Genomic DNA, 15,981 nt, shown 5'->3' with positions numbered 1-15,981 from the left:
TTTTTGTCATACGATTCTCTCTTTTCTCTCTCTCTAAAAAAATTGTGTTAACTCTCACTTTCTCACTTTCTCACTCTCTCTATTTCTCTGTCTCTCAAATTATCTCCTTTTTTTCTGGTTGATCGCTCTTTGGACCTATTAATAGCAACCCAAAAAAACGGATCTCTAGTGGTCTTCAATACTCACCATGAAAGCGGTGACGGAGGTACGGCGGTCAGCAGCGACAAGCGGTGGGCGGTGTGATGTGCAAGCGGTGGTGGTAGTGGCGTTGGGAAGAGTCTGTTCCCGCTATTTCAGGCCTCACCCCTTCGGTTTTTGAGATTTTAAATAACGAGAGAGTGGTGTGTGTGGGGGTAACTTCCGAAGAAAAAAAAACAAGAGAGTGTGATGTGGGCCATAATAATTGAGGATTCTACGTGTCGATGATCCGACGGTCGGATTTTTTATGGAAGTAAGAATTGCTGGCGTGGCGCTACGTGTCATAGGTTTTTTTTTGTTTTATTGCTTTTTTAAAAGATTCAGATGGTTACGTATTTGATGCTACAAATTAATGTATCTGTCGCCTGATGGCGCCGAAATGGTTATCCAATAATCTTTCAGCACTCGGATAGAGACGGATGATACTCTCCATTGAATGACGAATTTACCCTTTATCCATTAAGGGACTTACTTCAAAAGCTAATTATTATAAGTTCAAGCCTTACTATCACATATTTTGACGAGCAACGCTTGGTCCTGCCCTATCAAGACAAGATTTGTCCTCCACTTTATGAAAACTTGACACCTGTCCAAAATATAAAAAATGAATCATACTGAATCAAATTGGGTTATCCGGATCCACCCATCAAACAAACCCATTTTCTCTCTTCAATTCTTCCTCTCTTCTTCTCTCCAAACACCGCCGCAAGCCCACACCATCATCCGAAGCCGAGCCCTCCACCAGCAAGCTCACCGCCGATCGGCTCCATTACGGCTGAGCCCTTGATCTCAAAACCCTCTGCCAGATCTCTCTCGTCTCCACCTCGATTCGCCGCCGCAAAACTCTCAGCTCCGGAGCCTTCGTCGCCGACGGATATATATTTGCCGCCGTTGAAGGAACCACCAGAAAACCCCATAGTCTCCGGGAATCGACTCCACCTTGGCCTGATTCGAGGGATTTAGAGCTTGTGCGGCAGTCTCGATCTGTCGCCATCGCCAACGGCGATCTGTTCTCTCGCACCATCACCGCTTCAACTCTCTGCTCAGTTGGCGACCCGCCATCCAGTCACCAGATCTGTCCCGCCGGATCTGTCTCAACCGCCATCTCCATCTTCGCCAGCTCCAGAGATCATCACAGTCGGCCGAACCAGTGATCTCCGCCGGATCTGTCGCCGCTGCCGGATCAATTACACTGTCTCCGTCTTCAACGGCCACATCACTGTCTCCGTCTTCAACGGCCACATCCCTGCCGTCGCCAAACTCAGGGGTCGGAGTCACAAGAGGGATCATCTTCACGCCGCTGACTGACTTCATCGCCGATCCGATCTCAGCCGAGGATCTTGTCGCCGGCGCCGTCAACTCTAGCCCCTATATCGTCTGGGTGCTTCTCGCTGTCATCTTCTCTCTCTTGAATGATCTAAGCCCTGAAGGAGAGAGAAGATGGGTTTCTGTGATAGAGAAGATGGTTTCTGTGATGGATTTTAATCCGGGTAACCAATTTGGTTTTTTTTTTTTGGGACAGTTGTTAAGTTTTTATAGGGTCACATCAGAGTGGAGGACAAAACTTGTTCTGATAGGACAGGACCCAAGCATTGCTCTATTTTGACCACCTTGCTTCGCATTTTTTATTTTATTTTTAATTATTAATGTAACGAAACAAAATATATGTTGCGATTTGAATAGCTTTGAAACATGTTTAAAATAAAAAAAAATATCAAATTAGTGTTTTGGGTTGTTTTTCAATTGCATCTACATTGTGTCTAAAAAAAATTTAAATAACATTTTTAACTAGTCATTTTATTTTTTAAATTTTCAACACATTTATATTGTTTTCATGTTTTTATTTTTAATAATCTTGCAATAAATTTCCAAGCATTCCGATTATTACTTAACACACTCCACATAACCAAAACGTTATTTCTATTTCAAATCAAAACAAAAACACGAATAAAAAACAATTAGCAAACAGAATTATATAATTTGCACAATCCCATTCCTTCTGAAAATGAGAGCTTATGCCATCTAAACTAGTACCTATTAGTACCACCCTTCATTAGAATTGTTTCATTTTATAAGACCATCGAATTCTATAAATAAATAAAAATATAGTAGGCTGAATCATAGAATTTGATATTTTAATAAAATGAAAAGTAATATTCATTTATAATTCTTTCAGTATTGTAAAACTCTTATTTCGCCATTTTTGTAATACACTAGCTAGTATAAAACCACCATAATCTTCAAATGGTATTATCACAATTATATATGTTTATTAGTCATGAGGACATTTGCTTGATTCAATAATGATGCAACTTTAAAGTCTCATAGCCGTCACTTTGTGAAAATATGTTCAAGTTCTTCTTCTTGAAAGTTTGTAATAATTAAAAGATTATTGGTTTTTTGAATCAAACTTTTCTACCGTCCAGTTCCGCAAACCGTGATGAGCAACAATTTACGCTCCTATTACCATGTTGTCCACTCCAGAATTAATCTTTTCAAAGTGCTCAGGCATGTTGATCACTGAAAAGCTTTGTTACTGACGTATTTGGTAGCAGCATTTTAATTTTATTTTCAATTTTATCCTATTCCTAGGATAATAAGATTGAGGATTAATCTTAACCCAATATTTTAGAAGAACAATACCAGAGCAAATTTAAGAGAAACGTATTTAGTAGTGTATGGGCAACACTCACTATATTCAGCAAATATCTCATCTTTGCATTTTGTAGGGGTTCATTTTCGTAACACAATAAAATACATATAAATGGTAATATCATACACAAATCTGAGTGATCCAAATGACATAATAGAATCCGAGATGGATTGAGAGGTAGAAGTACAAACAAACTCGAGAGAGAGGGTGAAGATGGTAGTATATATTAGTATATCATTGACTCCCTTGATAAAGATGTATGGAGAAAGCAGGTTATTTCCTCATCCCTTTGTTTTGCTCTACTTTCTACTTGGCCTTGGATCACCTCCTTATATAAACCAAGTGAGAAGTTGGTTGATTTCACATGACAGCACACGTGGACCCATTAACATTATAAAATAATGTTAATTAAGACGGGTAAAAAATGTACAAGAGTCAAAATGGTATCTCTCTCTGCGAGTCAGGTCGAGGGTCGACTGGACGAGCCCTGAACTTTATCCACAAAACCAAAAACCTCCTCGTATCCCAAGTAATCCTGAGACCTGCTCCTAACTCAAATCTTCAAGTCTTCAATCTTCTGTTCGAGGTATACTGATAATGTATTAAGCGCCACGTAATTTTGACCATTGACCATTTGACCAAGCTATGAGGGCTATTGTTGATGATGTGGCGTGATGCGTTGACTGTTTGACTAAGCTATATGAGATCAGATATTTTGGACACCTGCACATTTCATACTGAAACTAAATCAAACAAACAAAGGAAGACAGTATTCACAATATTCGTGTCAGCGATCTCTCTTTCGCATTCCTCCACTAAAATCAAAAGGAAAAATGGAAGATTAGATGGATTTAACGGAACTGGGGACTCAGAGAATCGCCCATCCGCCTGTCCACTTGCTGTGTGTTGACCTGAACCACATTCCGCAAACTATGCTGGTATAGCGCAAGTAGCTAGCTGCTACTCATGGCAGACAAAAGTGATTTGTATGTGAATTACAAAGCGAGAATTCTATTTCAACAAACCCAGCCAAAAAACAAAAGGCATTCCAGAGACTATGCAAGAGTATTGAGGGCAATAGGTTCCTTGCTCGTGCAAAAATTACACCCTAGAAAAATTCTGGGTAGGATCTTCTGTATATCGAAATGTACTAGAGCACTCGCAACTGAACTAACAAGGATTGAGCACCATACAGGTATGTACTTGGTTAAGGAGGGAAGAAGGAAACCCTAAAGAAAATCTCCTCCCCACACAGGAGCGCTCACTGACAGTACCAGTGCATACATTGCTGCCGCCACCGGATCCAGTGCTGTGACAGCCAGGTGGCCAATGGAAACATAAGGCTTCCGAGAGCAACATCAAATAGCAAGTTCCCACTCAGTCTAAATCTAAACCAACCAGATGGGAGGGGACGAAACCGAGAAAGGCAACAATGAAGAATTGCAATGCCAGCAAGGCCTCAAATTACATCACTTAGAAGGATGTATAAGGCCAGCCCTCTATGTGTTGGAGGTTCCTTGCTGAAACCCACCACGTGGGATCCAAATGGAATCTCCCAAGATCTCAGAACACCAGAATGAGGCAATCCAAAGGGACATAACCTGCACCAACATAATTATTTTTCACTACTCTCTGTCTTTTATAATTGATATAGATCTATAGTAATTAAGCAGTCATAACAGCTCCTAGTTCAGTTTGACTATTAAAATTTAGAGCAGGTTTTGATTCATTAAAAATATATTCAGAATGCATAAAAGTGTTTTTAAATCAAAAAACCTAAGTTTATATGGTGAATGGGGTTCGACCATTCGTAAAACACTGCACTAGGTTTGAGCTATCGAACTTGAGTCTCAATTGATCGAACAATGCGGGATTTGTGCTTCCTTTTCTGGTTATACTTTAAAACTAATTCTTTTGGACTAAAACACTATATAAATAAATAAATAATAATTAAAAAATTATTATTTTTTATGTTTTCTAGTGTTTGATTGTCATAAAATATTTATAAAATATATATATATATATATATTAAAACCTAATAAAAATAACTCATTCATCAATTTTTAACAAATTATTTTACATATCCCATCTATAGATGGACTCAGATCTCAATCTCGACCTAGATCAACACCAAAGAATAAAAATATAAAAAAAAAAATATTTTATATTTTTACCTGTTAAATAAATATAGATAAGTCGTAGTAGTTCTTGTGGGTCTGGAACAGCAAGTGATGTTTTCGTCGCTAGTCGAGGTGGTGGTGGAGGTTGCAGATAAGGTGGTGGACACTGAAAACACCAATTACCATTTATCTTCCCATCTCTTGTAGTATTCACTCTAGCTAGCGGAAATCTGCAATAGTTCTTTTCAAGTAATTATTTCGCCTTGATGTGTATTATTTATTTTGTCTGTCATTTTCTACTTTATTCAATTTACGTCAATTGTTTTGCTTTAGTTTTACTAATTCTTTGGCCCCTGACTCGACTCTCAAGTCCTTTCGTTCTTCTGCTGTACTAAAACCAGAATCGAATTATGTTCTTTTATACCATCATGTCCACCACCATTCAACACAGAAAAAAGATGATAACAGAAAATAAAAATATTCTATTGCTTGAAAAATCCAATGACAACAATACCAAAACAAATTAAAGAGGAGAGTATTTAACAGTGCATAGGTGCCACTGTATTCAGCAAATATATCAGCCATGAATTTTATACTGAGGAGGACGATGTGTGTGTAGAACACATTACCTGTTCAACAAACAAACTACGGAAGGCAGTATTCACAATATTGACATGCAAGATCAACATCTTATTTGTGCCACCATGTCAACGATCTCTCTTTTGCAATCCTCCACTAAAATCAAAAGGAAAAATGGAAGAGAATCGCCCATATGCCTGTCCACATGCTGTGTGTAGACCTGAACCACATTTGGCAAACTTAGCTGGTATAGCGCAAGTAGCTACTCATGGCAGAGAAAATCAACCAGATTCTGTGCTTCACTGATGGAGGATCAACACAAGTGATCTGTATGTGAATTACAAAGCAAGCATTCTATTTCTACAAACCCCAGGGAGAAAAAGCCATTCCAGAGACTGTGCTAGAGTAATGAGGCCAATAGGTTCCTTGATCGTGCAAAAATTACACCCATCACACCAACCCTAGAAAAATAAGGGGGGTAGAATCTTCTTTGTATTAAAAGATGCTAGAGCACAGGCAACTGAACTAACAAGGATTATCCTTGTCTTTGTTTATGTCTCGGGTTGGAACAAATTACCATAAGTCGCCCCCGCCTACGGATTAGTCTACATTTTCCACACCTTTTACGAACAGAAGACTTTACTTTCATATTTAAAATTCCTTGCCTAAATTCTGAATCTACTTCTTGGAAGAAAACAAGTTTCTTAAAATTTTGAAGGAAACCCCTAAAGAGAATCTCCTCCCACACAGGAGCGCACACTGCCATTGCCACCGGATTCCATGCTGTAATTGATTGCTCGACACTCGATAGAGTGACAGAGGTAGAAGGCAAAAAAGGCAATAGGTCAAGGTTGAATTGTGATAACCAACTGGCCAATGGAAACACAAGGCGTCCAAGACCAACATCAAACAGCCAGTTCCCTCTCAGTCTAAATCTAAACCAACCAGATGGAAGGGGACGAAACCGAGAAAGGCAACGATAAAGAATTGCAATACCAGCAAGGCCTGCAATTACATCAGTTAGAAGGATGTGTAAGGACAGCCCTCTATATGTTGGTGGTTCATTGCTGAAACCCACTGGGTGGGCTCCAAATGGAATCACCCAAGATCTCAGAAACCAGAATGAGGCAATCCAAAGGAACATAACCTGCACAAAACATAATTATTTTTCATTACTGTGTCTTTTATAATTGATCTAAATCTAAAGAAATTAACTAGTCATAATAGCTCAAAGTTCAGTTTGACTACTAAAATTTAGAGCACATCATGGAGTTTTTACTCAAGTACACAAAATCCATACGAGAACATCAAGGAGAGAACAAAAACATTCGGAAATTTAGATGAACTTATTTTAATATCTGACTCTGGTTGTATCTTCGAATTAATTAGTTTTAAGTTGCAATTTTTTGAATCAATAACTGATATAAGAACTTAATATAGGCAAATTTCATATAAGAAGCCGAAGTCTAATTTTTTATTTTATTAATTATTTTCAAAAGTTCATATACTTGGTTATTTTGTGCAAGTAATTTGGGCTAATAGAAACTAAACCACAAAATGGAGAAAGAAAAGGGAAGAAATAAGAAATTTGTGTTGTGTTGATTTTTGTTGGTATATGCTGACTTCAATTCTTCATTGTGTAGCTCCTACCAGTAGTAATATCATAGTTCACTGTGTGTTCTTTTTTCTATGATAATGAGTAGTATAATATCGAAAGTACAAATCCTGCCTCCACAAATCATTCCCAAAACAGAGGTGTTAAAAGTAAGCCTTGTTGTGGATTTAAAACACTCTGTGAGGTAAATTAACTCACCAATGCTCCGGAGGCCAGCTCAATCTGAAGATGTAATTCCTTGGGTGGGAAATACTCTGCTTCCCTTTCAGAAACCTTTTATAAAAGAAATATGGTATTAGTTTTTGAGAAGATCACACATATCCTATTCATGTTCGTTTATCAAAATAGAAAAGCAATTCTATTAATGTTTTCATATAACTGATATTTGCATACATAATTCCATTTTGTCGGTTATTTTTGTTGAACACTGATTGAAGTTACATAGCATGAGCCACAAATTTTTTTAATACCACAAGTTAGCACAACTCTGAATATTATTATATTGCTTCTTGAAAATAGATTTACTTCTGAATGCCTCTCAAATTTATATTAGTAGTTAACAATTAATATGATTGTATAGCCATGGACAATGAGAAGCAACAATTAGTGACCTTGCAGCTTGTAACTTTACTTGTCCAAATTTGATACCTATTTTGTATTGATAAATGACTAACTAATTTGGTGGGTCGTTTTTGCCAAATCAACCCTCTGAAAAAAGGGAAAAAGCTGTATGGTATACTGGAATAATGTAATTGGGAACTTCCAAAAGAGAGCTGGAGGAAATATGATAAAAAATTATAATTAAAAAAAAAAAAAAAAAAAAAGGAAGTTGAAAAATCATTGGGATAGTACAAAAAGTGAATGGAAGATATGATATAAGCTAAAAAAGGAGGCGGCTGGGCTTGAATGGGATGACGAGAAAGATACAGTCGTGGCTAATTAGATTTTAAGGCTTTCTCAAGTTGAATAGAGTGCCCATAATATTTCAAGGAGTACAACTAAACCCTTCTTTAACAGCCATGTATGAAAAACTCACTAGTGTTATATCTCCCAATTCTCAGGAGATCACTTGCTTCTTTTTTACTGACATCTTAACCTTGATGGTAACTAATATACTTGCATTCTCTTGAATCTATCATTTTTTTTTTTTTTTTGATAAGTTTGAATCTATCATTTAAATGATTAACCAGGAAAACACTTACCTGTGGTATAGTCTTAGCCGCCCATGGCACAAACCATGGTTTTCCAATCGCATTAAACAATGCATTTAAAGCCTGAAACAACATAAAGCCCATTATTGAACACCTTGAAAAATCCAACTAGTTCCATTACATGCAAATAATTTATTTCACAGGAACACCTAAACAGTTGGATCATAGTAATAGTTATAAATTCCTTCTTGTCACAAGTGATATCATTTCTCATCCAGAACAGAAACGCGAAGAACCAGAATCTCCATTTAATATGACAACAAGAGAAAAATAAAAGAAAGAAAAAAAAAAGTTGAAATTCTGAACTATATAGTTACAAATAAAGCTAGTACTTTTTATTTTTATTTTTTAATTATGTGATTCTTTTTCTTGGCAACCAAACAAAGCAAATTAAAAAAATCTGTACAAAATACATATATTACTTGTCAAAGCTATTCTCCTAATTGTTTTATGTTGAACATGCACACTCCAATTCTTTATTCAACGCTACCCATCCTTAATTTTACCTATGAAGCATAGATTATCGTCATATGGAAATCTGAAATATACTAACAGGAATCTGAAATAAACTATTTTTCCCTAAGATAACATGGAAAATGTAATAAGTAAAGATCTCCTATGCTTTCACGATTCCCACAAACCTCAGCCCTCAAGCAAGCAGAATATCAAGTGATTGCATAGAAAACTCATTTCCAGTAAAAGTAATATGTGTACCCTCTGCACTATCCTAAATCAACTAAATTTCAATATTAAAGAGTTACAATATATAGAGATATTGGAAATGTGGATGTTCTGATTGCATAGTATAACCGTAGAAGTATAGATTATCTTAGTGCAAACTTAAGTTTGTCAATGCATGCATCAATTTATGAATGTCCATTGTTATTGCATAGTATACGTATTGTTCTGCATGCATTTAAGGCCACGCATGAAATTGGCAGTAAATGAACAATTCTGATAAAGAAGCTGCAGCCCTTCTTGTCTATTAGCACCCAAAACCAATTAATATAATAGGACAATGAACCAAAACTAAATAAATTAAAAAAAATAAAAAATTACCTCTAAAAGACATGAAAGACAGTCTTTCTCTGTGACACTTGATTTATCAAATTCTTGCTTCACTAAATTTTCTTCTGAAGCATCTCCAAGGAAGTTGGGCTTTGGGGCTCCAGAAGAAAATTCTTCCTGCAATACAAACAAATAAAAGTAGATTGTAAATATACATACCCAATTGTATAAAGTTACATATATATTTGTGCGCGCGCGTGTATCAAGTCAATACTAAGCAACACACACTCAAGCAATGTTTGGTAGCATGGATTTGTTGCTCTTGGAATTGGAATTGGATGAAAAATAGTTCCAAACTTTAAACCAATTTTTCTCCAAATTCAATTCAAAGGAATTGATTCCACGCTTCCAAAAGCCACTTTTAGCTAAACGTTGTTTGGTTGGAGGGATGGAAAAATGGATGGAAGAGAGCAGAAAGGATGGATGGGGTGATACTTTTTTTTTTTGTTTGATTGGAAGGAAAGGAAAGAAAGTTTTATATATTTTTTACCAATATACCCTCACTGTATAAAATAATAAAAGGTAAGATATCCATTTGAATTTTTTTGAAAAGGTTAAAATTGGGAATTGTATATGTTTAGGTAGTTATTCATTTTCTCTCTCCTCCCTTCCTCCCAAAATTGGGCGGATAGAAAAACAAGGAGAAAGGAGGGTTGCTTCCTCCCTCTCTTCCCTACCCTCCAACCAAACACGAAAAACTTCATCCATCTCTCCTCTCATCCATCCCTCCTCAATCCTACCCTCCAACCAAACATAGCATTAAGTGCGGAAAACACTCTTAAAGTATACTACACATACCACTTTCACCCCATATTTTAAAAAGCTTGCTATTATCTCCCTTAATCTTTCAAAAATGGGCAGAAACACCTGTCACGCCCCGAATCCCAAAGACCCGGTTCATGAAGAAAAGGCAACAAGAAAAAGGAAAGAAATGAAATGAAGCCCGGTCTTGAGACTGAAGAATCAAAGCAGAAGCAAAAACCCACATTAACCCCTATGGTTAACGAGGCCACAAATGCCACGTCAAGTCACTCATCCACCGACCTCACTTTAAAATCATAGCATTGGAACATAAAGAGTAATGAAAATATAGCTTCTAGTCTTACTCGAACTCACTAAGCAAATAAAAGTGGGGAGAAGTGATTTAGAACTAAGAAGCACGGAAACGGATACGTGATACGAATATGACACGACACGGAAATTCCTAAAAAATTAGGACACGGACACGGTGGGGACACGGCAAATAAGAAATATATTTCTATATAATTGATGTTGTACTTTAAGAATTTAGAGTAATATTATTTTTTACAATTTCATAGTGAAAAAAAAATGCATTTTGCTGGAAAAAAGAAAGAATTATAGAAAGAGGGTTAAGAAAAAAAAACAAAGAGACAAAGAGGATTAGGGTTTTGTTAGAAAAAGAATTAGGTCTTAGTTAAAAATAAAGGTAATCCATAGAAGAGAAAAAAGTTTGTGGGGAATAGAGGGAAAAGGAAAAAGAGACAAAAAGAAATTTATTGTGAAAAAAAATAAAGGTAATCCACAGCATCCCCATATGGATTTTATATGACCCGTGAGCACTCCTGAGCACTAGGCTTGGTCCGGGCCCACATGCCCGCTATCCCAGGCCAACTTGCCTAACTAAAGGAAACAACTCATCTAAGTGAAATCAAGGGTTTAGAAACCCTCGGAAAGGCTAAAATCATTCCCGAAATCCCAAAACAAATGCCCACATAGCATTTAAATCACATAGATGCATATAGTGAATGAAAAAGAAAAGCGAAAAAAGAAAACTAGTCTTTACAACACCCCTCAAATTAATTTTTGCAGGTCTCTCACATAAAATAATGTTTCAATGCCCGTTTTGCACTTTTAGCCTTCTGAAAATGCCCAAGAGGATGTGTATTATATGAATTCTCATAGTAGAAAGGTGTTATGTGCATGACAACTATATTTAACCCATTTTTGAGATCTCTCTCTCTCTCTCTCTCTATATATATATATATATATATATTTCCTCTACAGCTTTAATGTTTTTTCTCTATATATATTGTCACGACAAACGCAGCGAACCCAAGTAACAATCACAAAACACAACATAAAAGTAAACACACCACACAAAGATTTATACGTGGTTCGGCAAAGCCTACGTCCACTGTGGAGATCCGGTGAAAGTCTTCACTATGTGTAAAATTAGATATTACAAGTTTCAGGTCTTCATTCTCTTTTCCGTACGATTTTCAGTGTCTCTCAATAATCCACTCCAAACCCTAAGCGCCCTTATATATCGGTCTCTTGTACTAATTAGGGTCTACGGCCCACAAGCAAAATGGGTCCAAAATGTTGTCGAGTCGTAAACGGGTTGCAGAGCGACCCAACACCAAATTCGGGCCACAACATCACACACACACACACATATATATATATATATATATATATATTTCTTCTAAATAATATAATAAAAGAAAGAAAAAAATTAGGTAAAATAAAATTTAGGGTTAATTTCAGTGGCACCCACTAAGGTTTGGACAACTATCACATTGATACAACTTTCGAAAATTACTATCACTTAGGTCCAATTTTACTTTTCCATCACTAACACCATTAAAAATGTGCGAAAAGACAATTTTATCCCTATTTTTTTAATACCTTTTATTTCAAGATAGTATCAATTAACTAAAATGACTCTTTTACCCTCATTTATTACTCCCACCTACCACACTCCCACCAAATAAACTCTCTTTCTCGCTCCTCTTTCTCTCTCTTCACAATTCTGCTAAAGGGACACCACGCCCCTCTCTCTCTAGAAACCAAACACATTTTTTTTCTTCTAAATTTGATTATATTACATTGTGAAGTAATCCTTGTGTAAGGCAGCTCAAATTAGGTTGATTTACGGGGATAAAGCATCATAAGATGGCCTTGGTGTTCAATTGTGGTGCTTCAATGGCACTTCAACTAATTCAGTCAAACAACAATCAAACAATGGTGCTTCAATGGCACTTCAACTAATTCAGTCAAACAACAATCAAACAATGGTGCTTCAATGGCAGTCAGCCACTTTCCTTAACAATCAAACAACAATGGTGCCTTCGTCGGAGTTAGGTCTCATCAGTCAGTAGCGATGGGTCTTCCCTGTCAGACAACTCCAGTGTATTCAACCATTTCTCTCTTTTCTTGCTTCAATCTAAGTTTGTTATTTTGCTCAAGTATATGACAACTGGTTAAAGTAATTTTCCACTGCAAATGGGTTATGTAATTTTATGGGTTTTCTTAATTTAGTTTTTTATTTTTTTGTCTTTTACTGTCAGAGTTATATTTGGGATTGATGATATATATCTAGATATATGTATGGATTATGGAATTTCAACTGCAAATGGGTTATAAAATTTTATTGGTTTTCTTAATTTATTTTTTTATTAAAAAAAATATTATTTTATTACATGGGTGTTGAATGATTTATTCATCTTGGATGTTGGTCAGAGTTAATGGTGGGATTGATAATAGATATGTGTTGGTAATGATTTGCAGGGGATTGAGGTTCATGGGCATTACCAGTACTAATATTGATCAATGGCAGTCAAAGATCTTTGCATGGGTATTTTTGTCGCTTAACATGGGTCATATGGGGTAGTTAATTCATTTTATACATGAAATAATCTTTTTATAAGTCAACACAAAGTCAAGGGGGTAACAATGCCTTTTTACATGCAAAAAGTGGTTAGATTTTACAAGTTTTACTAATGTTTTCTTCTAATCTGAAGTCTATGTCGATCAATAATCTCTCTGTTCACAATCACATCTATAAACTCATATTCTCCTGTAAATTTATACATGTATAAATCAAGCAAGAATCAAACAAAATATAGGCAAATTACATATCATCGTGTGCATATACAAAGTTACATATCATCTTGTGCATCGAACAAAATATACACAAAATCGCCTTTTTAAAAAGAATATGCAAAATGTCTCAGGAAGGGTAATTTGGATATATCATGTCGCATGGGACTTATTTGCACCAAAACGGTATACCTCACTCTATAAGGTGGCGTTTTGAAGGAACCTATTTTCCTGGCTTCAACGAGATTCTAGCATGTGGGGTGTTGTGTGCAAGTGAGGGGTGTGAGTAGATGTTTTTCGCATTCAACCCTTTTGGCCTTTTTCGTCATTTTACAAAAATAATCATTTTTAATATAATACTCCGTATGTAAAATGTCTCAGGAACTGAAATTTGGGCATATCATATCATGTCAGCTAGGACTTAATTACACCAAATCAATACTAGGGGGTGTTTTATTCATGTAAGGGTGTGATATGCTAAACATGCTAGAGGGAGTGTTTTTCACACTTAACCCTTAAATCTAATCAACTACTTTATTCACTTTCAAACTACGAGTAATAAGATACAGCAATTTTAATTCGGAACAACAACGCTAAACCAACATAAACGGATAGCTAATAGTTAAAACACAGAGATTTTAGTTTTAAATTTGCTTACATTCTTCGAAGACCGTGAAGGAGATTGAGAGACCCGAAAACTGCGTTTGAGTGACAGAGAAGTACTACGAGGGTTTGAAACCCTAATTCGAGAGGAGGAGGGTAGAAAGATGGGACGTTGAACAAGACAGCGCGAGCAAGAGCTCAACATGAGGCCCAATATGGATTGATCCGAGCCTGTTGATGAAGAAAAGCACTGAGTTTATGCATCAGAGAATACAAGAGAGGTGACCATTTCACTTTGCTTTGTATCAACGAATTTTAAAGCTAGCAAAACCCTAACAACCAAACAGACTGTCTCTCATCTGCACCAAGTTGGATTCTGCCATTCTGGCCGACGAGTGAGAGAGACGGTGTGAATTCGTTTTCAAGGGTATTATACCCTAAACAAATGTTAGTTTTAGGGCAAATTACCTATGGAAGACCAACACCATTCTCACCATGATACAATCGCGTACCAATTTTGATTGTCAAATTTCAATGAAAAAAATAATAATAATGAAAATTTGGTGGGCTCATTTTATTTTTGGATGGAATTATTTTTTTTTTTTACTGCTCATTACTCATTAGTCATTACTGTTCATAATAAGATTTTTTAATTCCTTTTTTGGTTGACAATAAATATATTACACACCCAGGGGGCGACGAGATCCTTGATTTGAACATTTCCAATGACTGAAAATTTCGGAAGTATGGTATTATGAGATATTATAGACTTCCACCTTCATCCGCTCATAATAAGAATATGATGAGTATATAAAGAGAATGATATGATAAGTTCTTTAGAAATTACTAAGAATAAATATTGTATTTATTTTTATCGGAAATTGATTACGTCTCACAAAAATTTTAAAGCCACTTTTTTAGCATGCATTGTGTATACTCAATCCCTTGTCCCACACTTTTGAGTATTGAGACATTTTAAAAAGATTTGCAATTAAGAATTTAAATTTGCATTGAACAAATATTTTTGAATAACTCAAAAAATATGTGAAAAGAGAAAGTAGAACACTTAATTTCAATAACAGGTAAAATTGAAACTCTTGTACAAGAAAAAAAAATTTTGGGAGGAGTTTAAGAAATGGATTATTCTTTAAAAAATCCAAAATTTATGCGATGTGAATTGATAAGGTGAGATGAATTTATGACTACTTTTAAGACAAACTTGGCAAAAATAATCTATCTATAAATAAATTAATAAAATAAATTTTAAAATAAAAATATATATATATATTGATGTGGAATATTCGACTAGATAAAGAATTTCAAATGACATGGAGACTCAAAAGGTATGGATAATTTTAAAGATAACAACTACTATCTTCTCCAGTGACTTTTACAATTCGTAATGGATAAGGAAAATAAATTTGTTTCATAACAGAAGACTACTATCATTAATGCTTCTATAAAAGAAGTCATCGGTTAACCTAAAAAGGTATCATAAATCCCATATTCAATCATTTCTAGGATATTCAATCGTCAAGTACTAACTTGACCGTCAAAGTGCACACGGCCGACACCACAAAAAAATCCTATTTCATTAATTACTCCAAAAACTTAATGAAAAAAATCCTATTTGCAATAGCACCCAAGGGTTATATATATATATATATAAATCTTTACCTGCATGATCTGAATTACTACAAAAACTTGGAAATTTCCCGTACGCACCGGAAATAAAAAAGAAATGACTCTTCCAGCCGTTATTGTTTTCAAGAGTTGTAACAATGAGGAATATCTTCTTTGATCTACACTGGAAGTACCAAAAGTCATCCTTTTTTTGGGATAATAAAAATGCAAGAATTGATTTACTATTAGGCAACCATTGCTACACTTTCCCCAAATAATCAAGCAGCCTATAATAATTCTCCATGAATTAGGGACCATTTGAGAAGGAGTTATCTTTAAATGAGAGAGTAAATTTTCGACAAATGGATGAATCGGAAAACGCAAACTAGCATTAAAGGTCGACTCGAAAAAGCATACATCACCCAAACAAACAAAAGAACATATATCCTCTGGTTTGGGTTTATGAAG

General features: G+C 35.6%; 1 protein-coding gene and 1 pseudogene across 2 annotated transcripts; both read right to left on the bottom strand.

Annotated features, from left to right (window-relative positions):
• Positions 1–2,947: 2,947 nt before the first annotated feature.
• LOC132309907 (uncharacterized) lies at positions 2,948–4,464 on the bottom strand (annotated as a pseudogene).
• Positions 4,465–5,433: 969 nt separating this feature from the next.
• On the bottom strand, positions 5,434–14,577 carry LOC132308260 (uncharacterized). Of its 2 annotated transcripts, XM_059806287.1 has the most exons (6): positions 14,359–14,577; positions 13,946–14,121; positions 9,436–9,561; positions 8,368–8,439; positions 7,364–7,438; positions 5,434–6,697 (listed from the first exon to the last, which is right to left on the bottom strand). In XM_059806287.1, the coding sequence occupies exons 2-6, from the start codon at positions 14,093–14,095 to the stop codon at positions 6,086–6,088; spliced, it is 1,035 nt and encodes a 344-aa protein (XP_059662270.1). In that variant the 5' UTR covers positions 14,096–14,121; positions 14,359–14,577; the 3' UTR covers positions 5,434–6,085. The 2 variants fall into 2 exon arrangements, with proteins under 2 accessions (XP_059662270.1, XP_059662269.1); XM_059806286.1 differs by lacking the exon at positions 14,359–14,577 and having other exon boundaries at positions 13,946–14,352.
• Positions 14,578–15,981: the final 1,404 nt, after the last annotated feature.

This window comes from Cornus florida, unplaced genomic scaffold (assembly GCF_030987335.1).
Source record: "Cornus florida cultivar Cherokee Brave unplaced genomic scaffold, ASM3098733v1 CherokeeBrave_3.0.0_Hap2_Chr05, whole genome shotgun sequence".
In the NCBI taxonomy this organism is placed as follows: Eukaryota; Viridiplantae; Streptophyta; class Magnoliopsida; order Cornales; family Cornaceae; genus Cornus; species Cornus florida.
This window is presented reverse-complemented; position numbering and strand designations above follow the sequence as displayed.

Excerpts from the sequence above, each read along its gene's own strand:
- LOC132308260 (XM_059806287.1), bottom strand. The coding sequence starts at position 14,095 with ATGTTGAGCTCTTGCTCGCGCTGTCTTGTTCAACGTCCCATCTTTCTA. Across the intron at positions 8,440-9,435 it reads GTCTTTCATGTCTTTTAGAG|GCTTTAAATGCATTGTTTAA; the intron begins GTAATTTTTTAT and ends ATGTTGTTTCAG. Across the intron at positions 7,439-8,367 it reads CGGCTAAGACTATACCACAG|GTTTCTGAAAGGGAAGCAGA; the intron begins GTAAGTGTTTTC and ends CTTTTATAAAAG.